This window comes from Myotis davidii, unplaced genomic scaffold (genome assembly GCF_000327345.1).
Source record: "Myotis davidii unplaced genomic scaffold, ASM32734v1 scaffold575, whole genome shotgun sequence".
Classification (NCBI taxonomy): domain Eukaryota; kingdom Metazoa; phylum Chordata; class Mammalia; order Chiroptera; family Vespertilionidae; genus Myotis; species Myotis davidii.
Window position 1 is genome coordinate 4154362 of NW_006290306.1, and position 20755 is coordinate 4175116.

Genomic DNA, 20755 nt, shown 5'->3' on the forward strand with positions numbered 1-20755 from the left:
CCCTTTCCATTTAAAAAAAAAATTCCATGAATTTCTAAAGCTAAATAACACAGGAACAGGAATAATTTAATAGGTCTACCACTTTTTGTATAGATATACATTTACCCCCAAACACTATAAAACCATATAAAGTGAAGAAGCTTCATCTGCATGGCTCCCTACCACTAAACTTCATTTCACTCCACTCTGATGTGTCACAATAAAACATGTGGATTCACAGTGAAAGATGGATGAATAACACTTGGTACACTTCTCTTATGTGAAGTTCAGTGTGTCCCATGTAAGAGTATTTTATATACACTTACAATAGCACATGCTAGGAAAGGAGTTATTATTAAAGTGTCATTATCTGTAATTCACAGGTGGAGGAACTGAGTTATAAAGAAACATGGAGTGCATTTCCCAGTGTCAACATCTCAGTTGGCTTTAGAATCCATAGCTGTCTGCATGCCAGAGTCTGGCTCCACACCCTGGGAAACAATGCAACCCTTCTATTGTGCTCACATTGCTCTTCTAAAATGTGTAACTTTGTGGAAGTCCTGGCATTAACACTCTTATTGCTACTGGATATGATTTTAGACACTTGGAAAGTCCTCTGTTGGCTTTTCCACTGGCCTGCATTCTAAATCTGTCATGTATCAAAATTAAGATTCAGAAGGCAACCTTTGAATGAAAGTCTCATACACCTTTCTTTCAATCCCTGTCCAATAATTTCATTTAAAGAGATACCTACTGAGAAAGTAGGTATTTTATTCTACTAGCATAGAATATATTAGAATTGACATTCTCTCCTTTAAAATATTCTGCTTTGAGTATGTTCAATGTTTAGAAAAATATTTCAGGTCTTAAGTTCTTGAATTTAAGAAAGCAAAACATTTTAATTATTCAATATATGCAAGACAATGTTCTCTTTCTCTCTGGCCTATTTTTTGTTTGTTTGTTTGTTTGTTTTGTTACTCCTCACCCAAGGATATTTTTCCATTGATTTTTAGGGAGAGTGGAGGAGAGAGGGAAAGACAGAGAGAAACAGTGATGTGAGAGAAACACATCGATTGGTTGCCTCTTGCAAAAGCCCCAACCAGAGCCCAGGTTGTCGGGGAGGAGCCTGCAACCAAGGTACATGCTCTTGACCAGAATCAAACCTGGGACCCTTTGGTCCACAGGCCAATGCTCTATCCACTTAGCCAAACTGGCCAGGGCAAGTATTGTTCTCTTTTTACTTATAAGATAATGCCATAATGCTGTCTTATCTGAATTCGTCTGCGAAGATCTATCCTATCTAATAAAGATGAATATGCAAATTGACTGTCACTTTGCGACAAAGATGGTAGTTCCCACAGCCAATAAGGAGGGAATATGCAAATTAACACAACAAAAATGGATGCGGCTGGCCCAGAGCAAAGGTGGAAGATGGATCCCAGCCCTGGAGCGAAGGCGGGAGGTGGATCCCAGCCCTGGAGCAAAGGTGGGAGGCATCGGCTGGCCCCGGAGTAAAGGAGGGAGGCAGCACCTGGCCCAGGAGCGAAGGTGGGAGGCGGTGGCCAGAGTGAAGGCCCAGGTCCTGGGTGCCGGAGGGAAACCCGTGCCAGCAGCCAGGAGAAGGAAGGCCTATTCTTGCATGAATCTTTGTGCATCAGGCCTCTAGTATATATATAAAAACCTAAGTGACCATTCAACCATTCAACCAGTAGCTGTGATATGCAATGACCACCAGGGGGCAGATGCTCTAACCAGTAAAGGAGGGAGCCTGATTCCTCGAGGAATCTGCCATGGGTTAGGTTGCTGCTGGTGCACTGTTGGCCCCGAATCTGCTTCACCTGCACCCTAGACACAGAGATCGGTTTCAGCCCAATCCCCACAGGCCAGGCTGAGGACCCCACCAGTACATGAATCAGTGCACCAGGACTCTAGTTGAATATAAAATACTCAACAGCTTTGCTAAAAGAAAAAACTATATAAACTTTTTGAAAAGCAAACAAACCCCCATCTGCATTATCTACATTTGTCAACTTTTAACATGAATATCCAGAACTCCCAGACTTTAGCAAAAGTGGTGATGAAATAAAAATTGTTGAAGCAGTTTAAAGAACAAATTTCATATTTTTTCTGAACAGAAAAGCTTTTATAACTCATGTTGCAAAAGGTTTTGTACTAAACTGTCATGATTTGACAGCATCAAATTTAACATTCTTTGCTCTATAAGAAATAGCTTTCAGGATAAAACTAAGGAGAGGGAAATAGGTTATTAAAATCAGCCAAGCTGTTGTTTAATAGTGATAACAATGGAAGTCAAAAAAGTTAAAATTTGTCTAGTCAAAAAAAAGTTAGGCTGTTGGCTTCTAGGAATGAAGAAAGTTATTTATTTTACATGTTTCAAGAAGAAAATTCCAGGATTAAAATAGAAGCATCTTACACATTTTTTATTAGGTAACTTTCTGATAATGAGGAACTCAAGGTGAGTTCCAAGTCTCACCACTGACATCTAGGTACATCCTCCCTTGCTACTCTGTTTGATAAAAGGACTACAAACAGGACATAAAAATAAGACTAATGGAAAGGATTCTCAACTGAAGCAAACTCTCTAAAGAGTGGGGCATGTGTATGACCCAGCAAGGTTTGAGGTTACTGCCTGGTACCCAGAAGAAGCTCAATAAGTATGTGTGTCATGAAGGGCACCAAATGGCCAGAGGAACCCTGTATAAGAGAAAGCACAGCAGTACAGGTCCATCCGCTTGTACCTGATCAAATATGGCTCTTATTTCACTTCTTCCTGGAAGAACAGTAGGGAAGCCATATTGGTTTTGGTCTTCTCTCCCGCTGTGAAGAGAGGATTGAAATACTGAAAGAACCACAAACTACCTGACAGACCTGAAAACTTATTTTCTACTCAATGTTTCAAATAAGATCAAGTTTCAAAAAACGATGTTTTCATCAGAGAAGAATTCATTGCTTTTTTTTTTCATTTTGTGTTTGCCTTACCTTGGAGATTTGGGTTTGCTTCTTTAAAGAAGGGAAGTGTGAAAATTCCCTATTCAAGATTGTCACAGTCCATTATCCGTAAGGTAGTTACGGTAAGTTTGTAGACTCCCAAAATACGACTCTATGGCACAGCCTCAGGCCCAAAGAAACAGACCTCGTTTGTCCAGTCAGGGATGTAGGGTGCTTGGAGTTTATTATTATTATTATTTTTATTTTTAAATCCACTTTCTTTTTCTTTCCATCCCCTCATGGCATCACAATCCACCAGGTGGCCTGAGCCTTGAGGAACAACACTGATGAGCCACCTGGTTTTCACCTGCGTTCTTCCCCCTGGCATGAGCCAAGCCTTCATAGCCACAAGTGAGTCCTTCAGAAATGTTCCTGGGCATGCCCTACATTCCAGTGAAAGAAGGAGGGCTGTCATTTATGCCACAAACAAAATACTACAGTTGTAATTCCAAATGGAGTGAGGATCAGGATGTCTCAAGAAAGCCCAGTGTCCGGCAGCAGGTACAGCATCAAAACTCAGAGGCGGAGTCCTATTTGCACAGGTATGTGTATTTTACAAACTGGCGATGGACCCAGTACTTCTGAGAAACAATTTGTTCCAGGTCGAATTCAAATGACACTGGTCATTTCCGTGAGCCCCATTTTCCAGCATTCTGTACACCAAGCAACACTGCAGATAGTTTTTTTGATTTTGTTTTTGTTTTTGAATTTCAGAGGGCGAAGACGAAGTAAAAAAAGTGCAGTTCTTCAATTAAAGTGCATGGATGAGGTAAACTAATTTCAAGAGTTTTGAGTTTATTCAGTACTGGCTCAGACGGGAACCATCCTGCCGTGTATCTGCTGCATCTGGGTTCGCATCGCCTGGACGCTGCTCAAAATCTTATTCTGGTGGGTGACAGCTGTGATGCCAATTCGTGCCAGGTCGCTATACAGGGGTGGCGGGGGGTGGGAGGGAGAGAAAACAGAGGGAGAGTAACGTTATGAGGGCTGAGAAACTCTCTTCTGGGCTTCATGCAGACACACATCTGAATCAGCCACAATTCATACAGCACAACAAGGCAGGTGTATTAAGATGTTTAATTAAGCAATTTAATGCAACAATGTAGGTGCTTTATAAAGGCTGTGTAAAATTAGACTCAATCAAAATGAAAGGCATTCCAGTGTTGTGTGTGTGTGTTTGTCAAATGGGTAGGATGATTATGCAGCTCAAAGCAAAAACAGGAAAATACTATTAAATCTAGATTTACCCTTTTGTGTTACATCGCTGAGTACTTACTCCTGGTTCATGTGCACCACAGCCTCTAGTGTGGTATAACCAGCAGCCGTGAAATTATCCTTATACCGGTCCATTTTAATGGCCTGCAGCCAGTCGCCCACCGATACCACGGCGGAGAATTCAGGGGAGCTTGGATCCAACAAGGCAGTGTTGGGTCTGGAAATGGAACAAGAAATTGTAGACAGAGCTATCAGTGAAACAGCAAGACTCAGAAGTCAAATTGCCCGAGACAGACAAGGGGAACTAAAACACCAAGAGTAAACATCGTCAAATGCCACTGTAATTATTTTTGCTCCCAATTTCACAAAGCTTCTAAAAAAAGTATCAATCGCCCAATTTGTTCTTAATTTCATGTCCCACATTTGTTTCACATGAACCTCTTAGTGCGTTAATAATCATAGCAGTTGTTTTGTTTTGTTTTTAGCATACTAGCCTGGGGTAAGGATTGGGGGAGTCTTTGTGGCTGAAATTGATTGTCTTTGCAGAAAGAGTCCAGTCCCTGACAGCACTGGATATTGTAGACTTTAGTGCAGCAACTATGGAAACCCTAGCGGAGTATGAGTAAGGAAAACCGAGCTTCAGTCTGCCAGACTTGATGGAAGGAGAAAGCAGCAAGAGTTCAAGTCTAACGTGCTTCGAGCCAGGTTTACAGGCAGTCTCGGTGGATTCGAAAAAAACTTGGGACAGCAGGGAGTTAATCCCCTTTAATCAACCCATGCCTGACCAGCACGCATGCCAAGACTGGAAGGAAGAATGGCCACTTTGATCACTGTTTAGACTGTGGAATGTGCTTCTGTATTCCCTTACAGGGGCTCCTAAATAATCATTTCCACAAAATCTGAGCACATTTTATTAACTTAGTTATTAGTTTACACATTTCTCAGGCCAGGTGTTTGATATGAGGTCATTGTTAAGAACGACTATAGTTCAAGGCAGGAATTCTGCCATTCTTCATAGTTTTGATATATAATAAATCACCTATTAATGGAAAGTATTTAGTAACTGACTCGTAGTTATCTTCATCATCAAAATACGCAATAATCACAAGGTAGACCTCCACAGGGTAGTCTGTACCACCCTTACTGTAATTACCTCTATAGCAACACCGATACTTAAGTTTTATTTTCTTAAAGTTCCCTTTTCTCCAGAAATTATGGAATGAATTTCACCTTAACAGTTTGACATGATTTTCATTCTGAGACTATGTTGTCTGAATGTAAGTGTTTAAATCAGAAGTATATCATCATGACTGAATTTTCACCCAAAATTTTCTTTTCTTGTAAAAACAAAATTAAGTCAAACTAATGCCTTGATTCATTTACTATATAGCAGAATTAATCCAATTCCATTCTTTATTTTAATTTTACCAGTCATTTTTATTTGCATTGCTTCTTTTTTATGTAAATATTTTAACAAAGACTTCTTTTATCAGTTAGTTCTGAGCCCAGATATTAACTTGCCTTTGTGACCTATCTTTTGTGTCCATTGTTTCAATTATATCCAATTTTGTAAGTAAAATTCTACATATTTTTATGACAAGAATAATCAAGATTTAATTATTCCCCCAATTTCAAATCAATAACAAATATTAACACTCAGAATTTTATATATCAGTGTTGAATGTGTGTCAATTTAAATATTCATATCAAACAAGGAGCAGCAGTTTGCATTTGCTTCTAACTTTACGCCAAGAACATTAACAGGCAACGTGTAAACTCTAGGCGCCTGAGAAGGTCAAAATGACCTTAGGATGAAAATATCCTCACTCCATATCAATACACTCCAATAGATACTCTCAAGTATGTTCTGGAAGTCTTTGGGCTCTCTGTGGAACACCATGACATTTGCCTAATTTTGTGCTCAGTAACATATCATGATATACTACACCCCATTATCAGCAAGTGGTGATAAGCATTAAAGCTACTCAAGTACCATCAGTGAAAAAAAACTAGCATTGAGAAAAGTATATCCAATAACTCATTTTTTCCTGAACTTTGGTGCTAAGCACACATTATGGAATATCAATAGTTAAATAGTTTACGCTATCAGAAGTTCCAAGCACTGGCTTCAGGACTCTCAGACATAACACATGGGCTCTGGAGCTGGAGATGTAAAAGCTGGAGGTTAATGTAGAAATAGGAGAAGCCAGCTACATGGAAACTTGGCTTTAGAGCCGTCTGTTTTTACCCTCACAGTGAACAGAAGAACAGAAACTAGCCCAGAAATGTTAGATTTGTTTTAGGTCACATAGCTACCAACTGGCAGGAGAAAGATGTGAATTCAGCTGGATGTTTTTGCAGAAGAGCTTGACCACTGAGCTCTTTGTATAGTGGCCAATGCTAAAGGATCTGAAAGCCTAAAAGAGAACAGAAGGTACCGCTGCTGTTTGCTCCAAATTCTTTTTTTCATGCATTATAATAATAAGTGTAGTCCTTCTCATCTGCAATATTTAGGCTAGAGTTTCAGGAGAAAGACTAGAGGAGAACATCATAATGGGGGCCAAGAGAGTAAGGGCTTGCATATCGTGGAGAAAATGTCCTCCTGCTTTTTTTTTTTAATATATTTTATTGATTTTTTACAGAGAAGAAAGGAGAGAGATAGAGAGCTAGAAACATCGATGAGAGAGAAATATCGATCAGCTGCTTCCTGCACATCTCCTACTGGGGATGTGCCCGCAACCCAGGTACATGCCCTTGGCCAGAATCGAACCTGGGACCCTTCAGTCCACAGGCCGACGCTCTATCCACTGAGCCAAACCGGTTTCGGCTGTCCTGCTTTTATCTTGGGGTCATGATGAAAGAGACACTTTTGAGAAATGCCGACTTGGAAATGAATAGATGCCTCACCGTATGCATGCCTGAGCCACTTGGTCTTATTGTGCCTGTCTCTTAAATCATTTAACTGACAAAGATGGTCTATACTTTTTTCCATGGAGCCGGTAAGCCAGTAAAGCTCAACCCCGTGAAAAAAAAGTTCCCATTGAACTACAGAACTTGCAGTATCTTTATCTTCTTTCTGGACTGATACACTTCAATTTCCTCTTCCCAATGAAATAACTACCTCTTTTACAGGTGGTGCAATCACTGTAGTTTTTAAAACCCTTCTCAAACATTTGTCTGCATGCTTTGTAACTTGATCAGTTTCTATCCTGGTCCTGTTTCCTGCTACTCTTGAAGACTCATAAAAGAAAAACTTTAAGAACTGAAACCTAAGGCATCTCTTGTGACAATTAACACTTTATTTATAAGTCAACTTAAAATTGCAGTGCACAGAGAGCTGTCCTCTAATCCTTACTTTTTACAAACACAATATTCCTTTTCCTTTTCAAAATATGGCATCTAGCAACCTGAATGTCTTCCAAAAGTACATTTCATCCCTCTTTCAAAATGTCCATGTCCGACATCATAAAATAAGCACTTTAGTTATTTTGTTGTTGCTGTGTTGTTGTTTTTAATTTGTTTTTCTAACTATTCCTTGAGGCCTGACAGCTATTTGGCTCTTCAAAATGGTAAAGTGAACTACCATAAATACTTCACTAATTGAGGAAGAAACCACCCAAGATGCAGAGAGCTATGAAGTGACCTCTTATTAAGAGGCAGGAATTAACGTGAGTCACCACTTGCCTGCCATCTCTAATGTATTCTTTCATACATCACTATTAAGTAAGCATGGCTCACCTGGAGCTCTCGGTTCCCGTCCTCTTCAAGCTGCTGGGGTTGCGGATGAGTTTGTCCAACATGTTGACAATCTGCCCAAATTTAGGCCTGTCACTCCTCTCCTTCTGCCAGCAGTCTAACATCAGCTGGTGGAGTGAGATGGGACAGTCCATTGGAGGGGGCAGCCGATAGCCTTCCTCAATGGCTTTAATCACCTATTGAAGAAAACAGGATGATATGCTAAGCTGCCAGGCAAGCTGTTGTTAGCTGTTCACCCTCCTGATGGGCAAGTTCCCTGCACATTAAGCTTCCAGCAAGCATGAGTATGGGAACATCTCCAATTCCTTCACAGAAGCCAAGCTGGGCCTGCCTATTGCTGGCAACAGGGTAGGCAAGCCTGCTGTTGCTATGAGGTGTTCTCAAATGGCAGGCCAAGCCAACCTGAAGCTCCCAAGTGAAGATGCATCAATGTTCCAGTTATTAGAATCCAATTAGATCAGTAAATGGTGTAGGTCTGACCCTCAGCTATCACAGGGCAATGACTTTCTTCACTTTGTTCCCAAGCATCTGCAAAATACTCTTAGGAAAAAGAGATCCTAACCTTGTTAAAGGCCTCCCATAGGAAGTATTATTAATAGCTCCCTTCAAAATGCAAGTCTCTTTACATCGTTTTAAGCCTGTATCTTCTTGCTCAGACAGCTAATGGGTCAAAACCAGAGACCACCTCCCTGACTCCCAACCCAGAAGACACTGCCAACCTCTGAAATAGCACACCTCTCAATCTTTCTAGATGCCCAGCCTTTTCTACTTTTGGGAGACCAAAATACACCATTATGCCAATTCTGTACCTCTTCCTTCATCTTATTTGGCTATCATTTGACCCTGTTAAAGGTGTAGCATATTTTTTTAAAAGTGACAACTAAAACATTTTTCATCTTCTTTTAGGCATTTCTATGTTAAAGGGGTCACAGGCAATTCTAAGGAAAAAAGTTATAATGTAGATGGTAATTGTCTTACTACCCAGAGTGGTCTCGCTGTCTAGTGAGCCATAAATAAATCATTCAACAGTCTTTTTTCTAATTCTAATTTTCCTAATCTGTCTTCACAGGTATTACTTATTTTTCTTATTGACTTTTCTCTAAACCCCCCTTCTTCATGGCGTAAATCCCAGTAATGCAATACAGCATGACTCATGCCAAATTTAAAGAGGGGAATTACTTCATAATTTCTTGGCGACTCATAAACTTTGTTTATGGGTATCCTATGAGATTCTGGAGGTGCTTTTGCCTGTTTGGGGATTTTTTAAAGTTTTATTTGTTTCAAATCAGTCTTTCCACTCCAGCCCCTTTCCCACCAAAGTGATAGTTGCTAAGGAAACGGCCAGTGGCTGTAGCCATCTCAATGACCACACTGCATTCACCCTGCGGTGGGTCTATTTGCTGCTGAACAATTAGCCGTCAACACAACATGGTCAGTTCAGCTGGGTACAGTTTCTACATACCAATATGACTTCTTGTCTTTTTAACCAGCACACTGTTTCAGTCTAACAATCATCTGGTGATTTGTTAAGCCCTGTGATCCTTTCTTTCTCCATTTGTTTTTTTTTTTTTTTTTTTTTTTTTTTTTTTTTTTTTTTTTTTTTTTTTTTTTGGCCAACATCCTGTTGTATTAGTATGTATTTAGTTCTCCTAAAGTAGACTTCTATATGCTATCTTACTGAACATCATTCTACTTATTTCCAGTAATCACCTTAGGTAATCACATTGATTCCCTCACTTTCTTTTAACTTTCCAGGTGCATGGTGTTGGCTCTAGATTTGAGGAAAATGTTTTATATTGAACTGATGACAATGCAAGCAACATCGGGCTAATGCCGGGGTAACACAATTTCTTATAATCCCTCAGACTGTTTAATACTCCTTCATTAGCTCCCTATCCACTGCCAGCTTGCAAGATGACTTGTGGGTTAGCAAAGCATATTTTCTCAGTTTACTGCTGAATGTTTTGGAGGGCAGAGGATTAAAACCAACAAAAATCTTGATAAGTTTGACATATTTTCAACAGCTACTTTGACTCATTCACCATATGCCAAATTCTACTCAGCAAAGTAATTTTCCAGTTACATTTCCTATTGATTCCTGTTCTACACAGAATCCAACATGAACACAAATACACATGAATGCTAGATCAATGTTATTTGCAGAGAAAAGCAGCTTCAGATGTTTTTCAGGGATAAAGCCAGAAAATTAAAAATTTAAAACAACCAAAATGATTTTAATATAATATAGAAACCATCAAGACTACAGGTTCTAAAAATACTTAGGGCAGGGAAACTAACAACATCTTTAGACAATCTGCTGTTATGAGCATTTGGCCATGACTTTCAATTAAAAAAAGGGGGGGGAAAGTTTAAATATAAAATAATTAAATAAGTAAATACACACATCACTTACTCACTTAGGTTGTTTGTCCTTGTCCCTCCAAAAATCTCTAACCCTAAACTAAATGTTGCTACAGGAAAGGTACTTGAAGTTATATGCATAATAGCATAGTCACATCAAACAATAGATTGCACACCCTTCACCTCTACAGCCTTTTCCAGTTTGCAATTATCAGTTATGCTAGCTGTCTTTCCTCCCATCTGCTACCAACCTTCCTTCACAATTTACAGATAATCCAATGTCAACACAACCATTCCTCTTAATCTGGTTAGGGAATTCTTTTTGCCCCACTAGACATGGAGTTCATTAGCTTCTCTATTGCGCTGAACATCCTTTTATTGATAAGGCAACAGCATTCTGCTTCTTAAGTACACCTGGCTCTTCATTGAATTGTCAAGGCTGTGCAAGTCCCTGTGTTTCAGGACATGACAGATGGTCAGGTAACATTCCACCTCAGAGAGAATTTTTTAAAAGATGACTTTTCCTAAAATATAATTTCTATTGATATTGAATACCATGAATCTATAAACACTCTGTGCTAATATTTTACCTCATATATTAAAATAATTTTTAAAGTTCAAAGAGTGTTCATTTTATTGTGATCTGACTTCTAACCCAAGAACTAAAACCTTCCCAGAATTAGCAAACACGTGTTCTAGGAACCCACTGCTGTAGGGTTTTTTCTTTTCTTTTTTTGGCCCTTTCTCACTGGAGATGTTTGTAATTAAATTCTATTACTCTGGAATCTTATTAGTGTCATTATTGAATGCTTTACTGAAATTGCAGGCATTGTGGATACTCCCTTACGAAGTAGTCCAGATGGTACATTTAAAGGGATGTGCATAATTTACAAAGGGTCATTTAGTGAAGCTTTATTTTAGAGTCCTCAAGGGGCAAGCTCTAATTACAACTCTGTCAGCTTTAAAATATTCACTAGTTTTCTCGAAATAAACCTTTCATGTCAATTTGATCACATGTGAAATGTGTGTTTTTCATATATCCTTGCATTTTCTTCAAATTCGAAGTTTAATTTTGTTTCAGTATGAATCTGGAAGTTATCCAAGTTCAAATACTGCTCCATGTCACGACTCTATGCATCTATCTAAATCTATCTATATGATCCATCTCCCAAACGATAACACTTAGGCTATAGTAATTTTGGTCCTTGAAATCTACCACCATAAGGTTTAACTATATTACTAGACACATTTTTATTAAAAACCCTGAGTTTAATGTATCATTTCAAGCTCAACATGCACTCCATCATACACTAATGCGAAACTTCCTGAATCTCAATGCTAAGGCATATATTTCAGAACATAAAGACTCACGTCTTGATTGGACATATCCCAATAGGGCCTCTCTCCATACGACATCACTTCCCACATAACGATTCCGTAGCTCCATACATCACTTGCTGATGTGAATTTGCGATAGGCAATTGCTTCTGGCGCAGTCCACCGGATAGGAATCTTGCCACCCTATGAACATTCGAGCCATAAGTTATTCCCAAAGTACTTTACTGATGTGCCATTTGTGATTCTGAATGTCTTTAATGTTTGCCAAGCAGGACAAAAGCATTCCTGAGATAGCTCTTCAAACAATAACAAGAGATTTGTTTATCTTAACTAAAGTCTTCCATGTAGAGACAGTTTTCCTCAGATGTTTTCTTTTGTCACAGGGAAGTGAACAAGTAATCGGTTTAATTATTTTTAAAAAGCCTACCTATCATCTAAGCTCTGCTCGAGGAGATGTTGTAGAGGAAAAGGAATCTCAGGTTTTAGGAGGTATATGTTAACTATGGCATAGCAATAGATGTGCAGCTGATATTCCTTTTGACTTGTTAAATTCTGTCACCCAGCAGCACAAAGGCAATATTTAATTTTGCTCCTAAAATCATGAACTAAGAAGTTAAAATGAAAATTTTTATCATTCACATTCTCTTCCTACTCTTACACAGTATGAGAAACATGCCTAACACAGCTAGAAGAGAACACTAAATAGGCTCCTAGAGGAAGCCAAATAATGGCAGATGCTAGAGCCATTATCGACTTTAATAAAGTGAGGGCAGGATTTTGGTTACCATCTAATTAAAAAAGAAAACACCTGCAAAATTGGTGAAGCAATTGACTGTTAAAAATGCTTTATCCCCTTGCCCCACTCCCCTCACTGCCCCAAATGTCTTTTTTAATACAGTTTCATATTTCCTAGAGTTCCATCTGGGGAAATTAATTCAACTTGAATTCATACCCTTAAGCTGTTCAAGAGGCCATCATTTAAAAGTTTGCTTTATTAGGGCTACTATAAACAGGACATATATTGTATTGGCAATTGCACTGATTCACTGTCATTTACTCTGAAAACTTAGTGCATCACATTTAAAAGTGTGACATACAGGACACTTGGGCTGCCTCTGCCTTCCTTAAATATTTGGCTAAGGTTTTATCTATGTAAATGCATCATTCTAGATGGCTCCTCTAATTTCTCTCTCTCTAACTACTGGGACAAAATAAAAGATCCCCAATATTCACAAAGATGCATTATTTCCTAAATGAATGCACTTGGAATTCAAAAGAAGATATATGTAAGAATCAAAACTAGAACCAAAGAAACTGAACAATACAAGAAAAAACAATAACCAAACAGACAACAAACAAAAAAAAGTCCAATGCTTAGGACTGCAGATGCAAAATGTAAGCATTATATGCCTGGTAACTGTCTGCTTCATGTTGATTTTAACAGTGTCAGCCCTAATGGCCAATAACTTTTATGATTCTGTGCTTATTCCATTAGTATCTTATATTCTGATGGTCCAGCTAAGATAGCACAGCCATTAACTGTATACTGATAACTCTTAACTGCCCTCTAATCCTGGCTTATCTACCAGTAGTAAAATGAAGGCCATTAGATACTGGAAAACCCTGCATAGTGTAAATGCTTTATAAATCCTGTATATACACTCTCAGAGCTGGTAGTCAAACAGCTAGGAACAATGCTCTGTGCTGTTTAAAATAAGCTTATTTTTAATAATAAAAAAGAACCAAATAGAAAACCTAAAAAATAAAATAAAATAAAGAAAGCAGGAAGGGTGGGAGGAAGGGAGGGAGGGAGGGAGGGGAAGAAAAATTAAGTGTAAAAAAAATACAATAAGTGAAGGGCTACTTTGTGGCTTTGTAAAGTGGTTGCACATATAGAGACTTTCAAAATCCCTGTCTAGGAAACATGGTAGAAAATTGGATGCATGGCTCTGAAGAGGCTCTGAAGGATGATGAGCCTATTGTAATCACAGAGGACTTAAGCATCAAAGCAAGCAGAGTGAGATAGTTTCATCAGAGTGAAAACCCAGAGGTTGCAAATCCTCCTTACCCTTGTGGTATAAGCTGCTTCCGGATCATCCTCAAGTACTCGGGACATGCCAAAATCGGACACTTTGCAGACCAAGTTGCTATTTACCAGAATGTTCCGTGCAGCCAGATCTCGATGCACATAGCTCATATCAGATAAGTACTTCATCCCAGACCCAATGCCACGAAGCATGCCCACCAGCTGAATGACAGTGAATCTGCCGTCATTCTTCTGCATATAAAGGAAGGGGGGACAATCTCATTAGCTTTAGGCCAAATTAATGTTTACCAAGCATTTCTATTACTTGAATCTTTTTTGATAGCTGTATTCAGTATGCAATCAAATTCAACATTATTTCTGGGCCTTTTTGACCAAAGTCACTAATTCACTAGTAAAGTGAGTATATCCGAGAAGCTGTGTTTGCTTCCTGTGACAGATGGAAATTATCCAACTGTAAGGAATCTAAGACTCAAACAGAGTTTATTCACAGTAGAAGAATAAATCAAATACATGGATTATCTAATAGTCTTTAAAAATCACATCATTCTCTATTTCTCCCCTTCTTCCTTGGCCCCATTAAGATATGCCACCAAATACAATGGATGCAAGGAGTCTGTAAGAGTTTCCTGAATACCAACATTCTTGGGTTTAATATAAAGCAGTCACATACCCTCAGGAATGCATCCAAAGAGCCATTCTCCATGTACTCTGTTATGATCATCACTGGTTTACCTAGAGTTTTGAGAAAGAAAAACACAAACCCTTGATGAGCACTGCAGTTAATGAGATAAAAATGGGCTGTGCACAATTTTACTGCCAAGACACCTGTCTTGTGTGATCTAATTTAATTAAAACAAGCCAAGCTTATGCCTCAGCTGTGGAAAGCTAGAATGAAATATTAAAAAGACGAGCAGGTTTAAGTTCCATCTGGAAGGTTAACCCTTCGCATGGCTTGTTGACAAGGTCTTTAACTAAAGTGGCCTCTGGTACCCAGGGAGCACATGAATGGATAATTGCTCTCTCAAGCCAAAGGGGAAGAAGATAAATGAGCAGGCCTGTTTAAAGGCGGAAAAAAAAAATCTTTAGGATAATTAATTAATTTTGTCCCCAGAAGAACCACTTGTGTGATACTAAAGGAATCAATGGACAGAGACACTTTTTTTTTTTTTTTTACTTATTTCGAGAAACCCAAGTTTCAGAAAGCAGTAGCTATGTTGATGACTTCATTGCTCAGACACATCTTAAAGATCAAGTATGAATATTAACTTCTTTCTTCTCCTTGCTCAGATTAGGGGTTGTATCCTTTTGTCTCTCGTTCCCTTTCTATAAATAAACTTATTCTATTTGTTTCCTTAAGCCACCAACATCAGCAACAACAAAATCACAGAAAAAGCTCATTAAATTATTTTATCCTAGACAACATTCTTAATTCAGTACTAGAACATTCTTGCTCTCCACTCCATCCTCTCTCTCTCTGTTTTTGGCAAAAAGAAATCAAAATCATGTTAAGGTTTGGGGAAGTAGGGAAACACCATTTTTATTTCACCTTAGTTTTCTTTCTGAGAACCTTAGGAAATTAGAACCATTCTTTAGTTTCTTAATCGCTGGCAATGGACTCAAGGTCTGAAATTCTTTTTTTCTAAAGGGGATTTGTGGGAGTGGGGAGGGAGGAGGTGCATAAATCCTCAATATTTTACTAAGGGAAGCTTTAGAGGAAAGAGAACATAAAAGATTCCCTGAGAGGAAAATAAAATGTTAGTTTGATAATAAATCAAAAATATTCACACTTTCATTGATGTAATTGTGGACTGTTTGGACTTAGGGAAAATGGGCTGGGATACGTCACTGCTGAAAAGCACCCAAAATTATTCTATACAAATACATTTCCCACCCAGAACCCCTATCAGAGTAGACTGTTCTGGTGAGGGGAAAAGGGCACATCTTTTTTCAGAGGCAACCATTTTGAAGAACAGATATTTTTAATTTCAACAAAGTACAATTTATCAATTTGTTTTTTTGATTGTGTTTTTGGTGTCCTGTCTAAGAAATCTTTCTGAAGCAAACATTTTCGATTAGAAACCAATACCCTGGAGATTTTACTTTCAAGTGATGAATGAAAGCTGGCAGAAAAAGCAGGAATCGTGGTGAAGACTGAAGGATGAGTCAAACCACTTCCAGTCTCTCCCCTTGGCTGGAGAGGGTGAGGGTGGTCCTTGTCTACCTCTCCACTCGCCATCAATTTAAACAGGAAGCTCTTAGTTCTTAGCTTCATTTACCCTCTACATCTGTGACCCCAGTCTTCCAGATAGACACAAATGCATCTAAATGAGTTTTAATTAACCTGCCTCAATCAAAAGATACTTTGTCAACTCATGAGAAAGGGTGACCCCCCTGGTGGAGCATTAACACCTACTTCCATTTCACCAGACCCTCTGGAGATGCCGGAGAAGAGTGGAGCATCCAAAAGACAGGGGGGGTGGGTCGTGGGGAGAATTTATAGTCTCCTTGTCAATTTAAAAAGTTACTCAAGTAACTGCTGGTAATGAATTCACACTCTTCCAGGCCACCTTTTCACCCTCACACCTCCCTAGTCCGACTGTTTGGCACCATCTTCAGAATTTTTGTACATTCCTTTTTCTGCTTATTAACAGTATCCATTTGTCAGAATCTTTATGAGCTCTACAAGAGAAATAAAGATGAATATCTGCAGAAGCAAAGGGACTTATAAAATTGGCCTAGGCTGGGCTCATGGGTGGAAGTGGGTCCTTCTCTGGAACAGAGGGGGATGCGGGTGGCTAGGGGAGAGGTGGGGGGAGGGGACAGCGCCTCTGGTGGAAATTTTAAATCATTTTAATTCAGTGACAACTGCATTATGCAAATGCACCCAGTCGTTTATAACAGTTACAGCTGTAATAGCTGTGGGTTTTAGAGGCACGGTGGGACTTTCACACAAAGATCCCCTGTTTCTTCTCCCTTCTACAGAGGTGCTGTGAAAATCACTGTCTGCCGCAGGAAAAACACCCCAAGCTGGACAGAGCCTCCTTTTGAGAAACTGGACCTGCAGAAGTATTTAGACGGAATGTTATCTTTTAATTAAAGTAGTGAAGGACTCTGGACAGCCCCTAAGGCCACAGGCAACAGAAAAATATCCTGTCTGTAAAACTAATCTTAAAAAGCAAATAGAGCTATTCTATGCTAATTATAGCTTTCACCTTAGGTGGAAAAACTGTATATCCTTCTCCCTAAAGATCCTTTTTCTGAAGAATTCTGAAGATGGGAAAAAATGTACTTCTTAAGACACGATAACACCAGCTAACACTTAGAGTTTGTTTTGTTTTTTTATGTGCCAAGCATTATGCTAACCACCCTAAATAATACATAAAATAACCTTGTAAGGCAAGTTCTATGTTATCTCTATTTTACAGATGAGGAAACTGAAATATTGAACGAGTCAAGGCCACCTGCTTAGCCAGCGTGTAAATCCTAGGTCACTGGGCTAAACGTAGGTTTTCGAAGTGTGGTCCCAGGAACCGCATGCACCTTTGGATTATCTTACAGCTTGAAATTTGAACTCTTGGACCTCACCCCACCTGAGGACAAGGTTCAGGAAACTGATTTGACACGTTTTTCAGGATTCTGATGCATGTTTAAGTGTGGGGACCTCTGAACTAGTGTATACTTTCTCACTTTTTAGTAACCTCTTTTTCTCTTCTTAAAGATTTTATGCCCTGTGTCAGACCTCCCCCTTGACCTCAGGTCTAATGTCCAATGTTTAATCTTTAACCAACCCTCCCTCCTTTCCTTCACCTGTTGGAGCAGCCACTTTAGACACGATGTCTGAGGATGCATTTCACAGGCACCTCGAATCAAGTAAGAGGCACCCTGGGCTTCCCGGAGCCATAGTCCCAGGCTTACAGGATCCTTGACTTGTAGGAACTGTAGGAGGTACTAAGGCTCCTGGAACAGAGCCACCTTCAGTAATAACCACTTCAGCTGCGTTGTCCATGTGGCATTTTATAAGTTGGTCTTAGCCAGCCTCACCAATGCATTCAGGGTTTGCTTTGTAAAATACATCTGTGGAGCTGTGTTGTGTTTTAACTGAAGCGTGGTTCGCAGGCTCAGGGAATGCTAATGGGCTAAAAAAGGAAAGTTCAACCAGGTGTTACTGTAACTGGGTGCTGAACTGCAGCAGCCATAAATCAGGCAGAGCAGACAAGCAAATCCCCCAGCCTAATAAAGATTCCCAAGATCCACTCCCCGCATCTGGAACTGAAGCCTTGAGCACAAGGTGTGGCGAGGTTTTTGTTGTGTTTTATATGAAAAGTACTTAAAATTTATTGTGCTTACCATCTGCTTGTGCCTACCTTGTGACAGTCAGTTGGGTCTAGCAAAGATCTGAAAGATGGCAAGGCATACCAAAAATCTGCAATATTAATTTCCCTAAAATCTCACACAAGCTGCCTTGGAAAGAGTAGTATCAGCCTAAACCATAGACCCATTTAGAGCTGACTACAAGATTAATGACTTGTCCTGCACTGATTTCCTCCTATTAGCAATCAGTGGGGCTGCCCCATCTGTCATTTCCCTGGAAAGAAATGTGTGTTTAATTTGCCAGGAACTTCTAACTTGGCTTTGTAAAGGGAGTGACCCGCATACATTTGGTGACGACGCCTTCCATGTGAATTATATTCGGGTGGTCAAACTGTCCCATGATGCTGGCCTCACTCAGGAAGTCTCTCCTCTGTTTGTCTGTATAACCGGCTTTCAGCGTCTTAATGGCCACACAGATCTCTCTCTTGCCAGGCACTTTGAGACGCCCACTGCAGACTTCACCAAATTCACCTTTGGGAGAGAAAAAGAATTGACTGTGGACCAGAAACACATTCAAGATGAAAGAGTAATGGCAAACATTTGTTGAGTGCTTATTACCCGCCAGGCACAGTGTTAGTGTTTTACATAAAGCCAGGAAATGTCATGTTCACAGATATTTACATATAGACATGTACGCACAATGCACCCATATGCATTTATATAATCATATGTGGATATTTAATACCCACAAAGAAAATAGGTTTATTAGACAGACACTTACCAACTCCTATGACTTTTTCTATCTTAATGCAGGATGCGTCGATTTCTTTGGCAAATTCTCTAACTGCTTGGTTGGGATCCTCGTATGTAAAGGGATCCACATAAGTTCTAACACCTAAGTAATAGACACATGATACAGTGACCAAACACTTCTCAGGAGCCACTAATAAACTTCAGTCTACAAACACTTAGCACAGGGAACGTTTTCTTAGCACGATAAAACAGACTTGGTGTAGACATATGACAATGTTTAAATTCTTGCTCTGGTTGTCATTAGTGGGTAAACAAAGAATCGTTAACTACTTAAGAGGCTGCAGGTCTCCTGACTTCCTGAAATATCTTCACACTTCAAGGACAAATTTAAAAAAAAAAAAAAACACACACACAACTCATCCCAGGGAGAAAATGAGAGTTCTATATGGAAATTTGGAATGTGTTAGCTGAATATTGTTTCCTCATCAGTTGTCCTTATCCTACCCACCATGTCCAGCTATCCTCCTTTAGTGAGATAATAAGAACTTTCTTTTTCAACTGGCCTTGTCTACATGGTGTCACCCTTTTGCCCAATATCTGGACTAATTAAATATGTGACCAACAATTAACAAAGTAAGATTAAACCTAGGTTAAAATGGACAAGAGGGATAATCTCAACAAAGTGATTTGAGAATATATAGCCTCTCCATTGGATCTCCACTTTTTTTCTGTTTTGGGAAAAAGTAAAGACATTGAAGTTCACCTGGAAGCTTTAGCTAAGGAAATGTAGCCTAACTGTGAATGGTTTGAATACCGGAAAGTGTAATTTAGCCATATCCCACAGCCACTTGCAAAAAAATTCAGAATGTGACCTCTGGAACCACAGGGGGATGCACTATAATTCCTGCGAACTTTCTGCTGGCATTCACACCTCTCCTTCCCCTGCCTGAGCTCCTGGGGCTTTGGGGCACTGAGAGGGTATAAGACAATGAATGCCCCAATCCCTTTGATTTTTTGGGCCTGTCAGTCTTGTCCTTCTCACAGAAAAATTACATTTTTGTTTTTAAAAATATATACATCGTGCAAATTAAAAAATGTTTAAGAAAACAAGGTAAATAATAAAATGTTGTCAAGCCCTACATAGCCTTTATGACTTTAGAGCAGCCGTGGGCAAACTATGGCCCGCTTGCTGGATCCGGCCTGTTTGAAATGAATAAAACTAAAAAAAAAAAAAGACCGTACCCTTTTATGTAAACCCTTTTATGTAATGATGTTTACTTTGAATTTGTATTAGTTCACACAAACACTCCATCCATGTTTTTGTTCCGGCTCTCCGGTCCGGTTTAAGAACTCATTGTGGCCCTCGAGTCAAAAAGTTTGCCCACCCCTGCTTTAGATACTCCACCCAAGAAAATCTTTCTCAAGATTATTCTTCCTACTGCTAGCCTCTCTCTTCTTTTTACCTCCTGGTGCTGTCTAATAGGGGACCTATTAGCCACATGTTGCTATTTAAATGTTCATTAGTTAAAATGCAATAAAATTTACAATTTACTTCCTCCTTCACACTAGGTACTTTTCAAGTATCCAACAGTACATGTGGCTGTTGGCTAACATATTGGCCAGTGCAGATGAAGAGCACTGTGCTATCATCTCAGAGTTTCTAATGAACAGTGTTCCTGAAGGGTTATCAACCTCTGTCCACTTAAGAGTCTTGTCTCTTCCTCAAGTCATTCTAGAGCCAATTCTTTGAATTTATTCATTGATCCCTTTTGGATCAAAAGAAGTAGAATCCACTAAAGAAATATTGATGGTCCTGAATTCTACATATTGGGGGGAAGAGGAGGTATAGCAATTACAGCTCAATTCCTTATTCCTTCTCCAAAATTGTTACCTTCAAACTTGAAAAAATATTTGTTACTTGTTCATTGCCACCCAACTACAAAAATGAGCCAGCTAGACCAGTGGTTGGCAAACTGCGGCCCCTTG

The 20755-nt window shown here is 39.3% G+C and overlaps 1 protein-coding gene across 4 annotated transcripts in view; it reads right to left on the reverse strand.

Annotated features, from left to right (window-relative positions):
• Positions 1-20755, reverse strand: part of EPHA4 (EPH receptor A4) — a 135986-nt gene that overhangs the window by 3018 nt on the left and 112213 nt on the right. For 2 of the 4 annotated variants that reach the window (XM_006763385.2, XM_015563662.1), the window contains 8 exons: positions 18798-18911; positions 18362-18547; positions 14376-14437; positions 13727-13936; positions 11692-11841; positions 7942-8135; positions 4265-4420; positions 2980-3913 (listed from right to left, as the gene is read on the reverse strand). In XM_006763385.2, the coding sequence (XP_006763448.1) occupies positions 3799-3913; positions 4265-4420; positions 7942-8135; positions 11692-11841; positions 13727-13936; positions 14376-14437; positions 18362-18547; positions 18798-18911 (1187 nt within the window). In that variant the 3' untranslated portion in view covers positions 2980-3798. Of the gene's footprint in view, positions 1-2738; positions 2818-2979; positions 3914-4235; positions 4421-7941; positions 8136-11691; positions 11842-13726; positions 13937-14375; positions 14438-18361; positions 18548-18797; positions 18912-20755 lie in introns of all 4 variants that reach the window. The other 2 variants (XM_006763386.2, XM_006763387.2) reach the window with 2 other exon arrangements.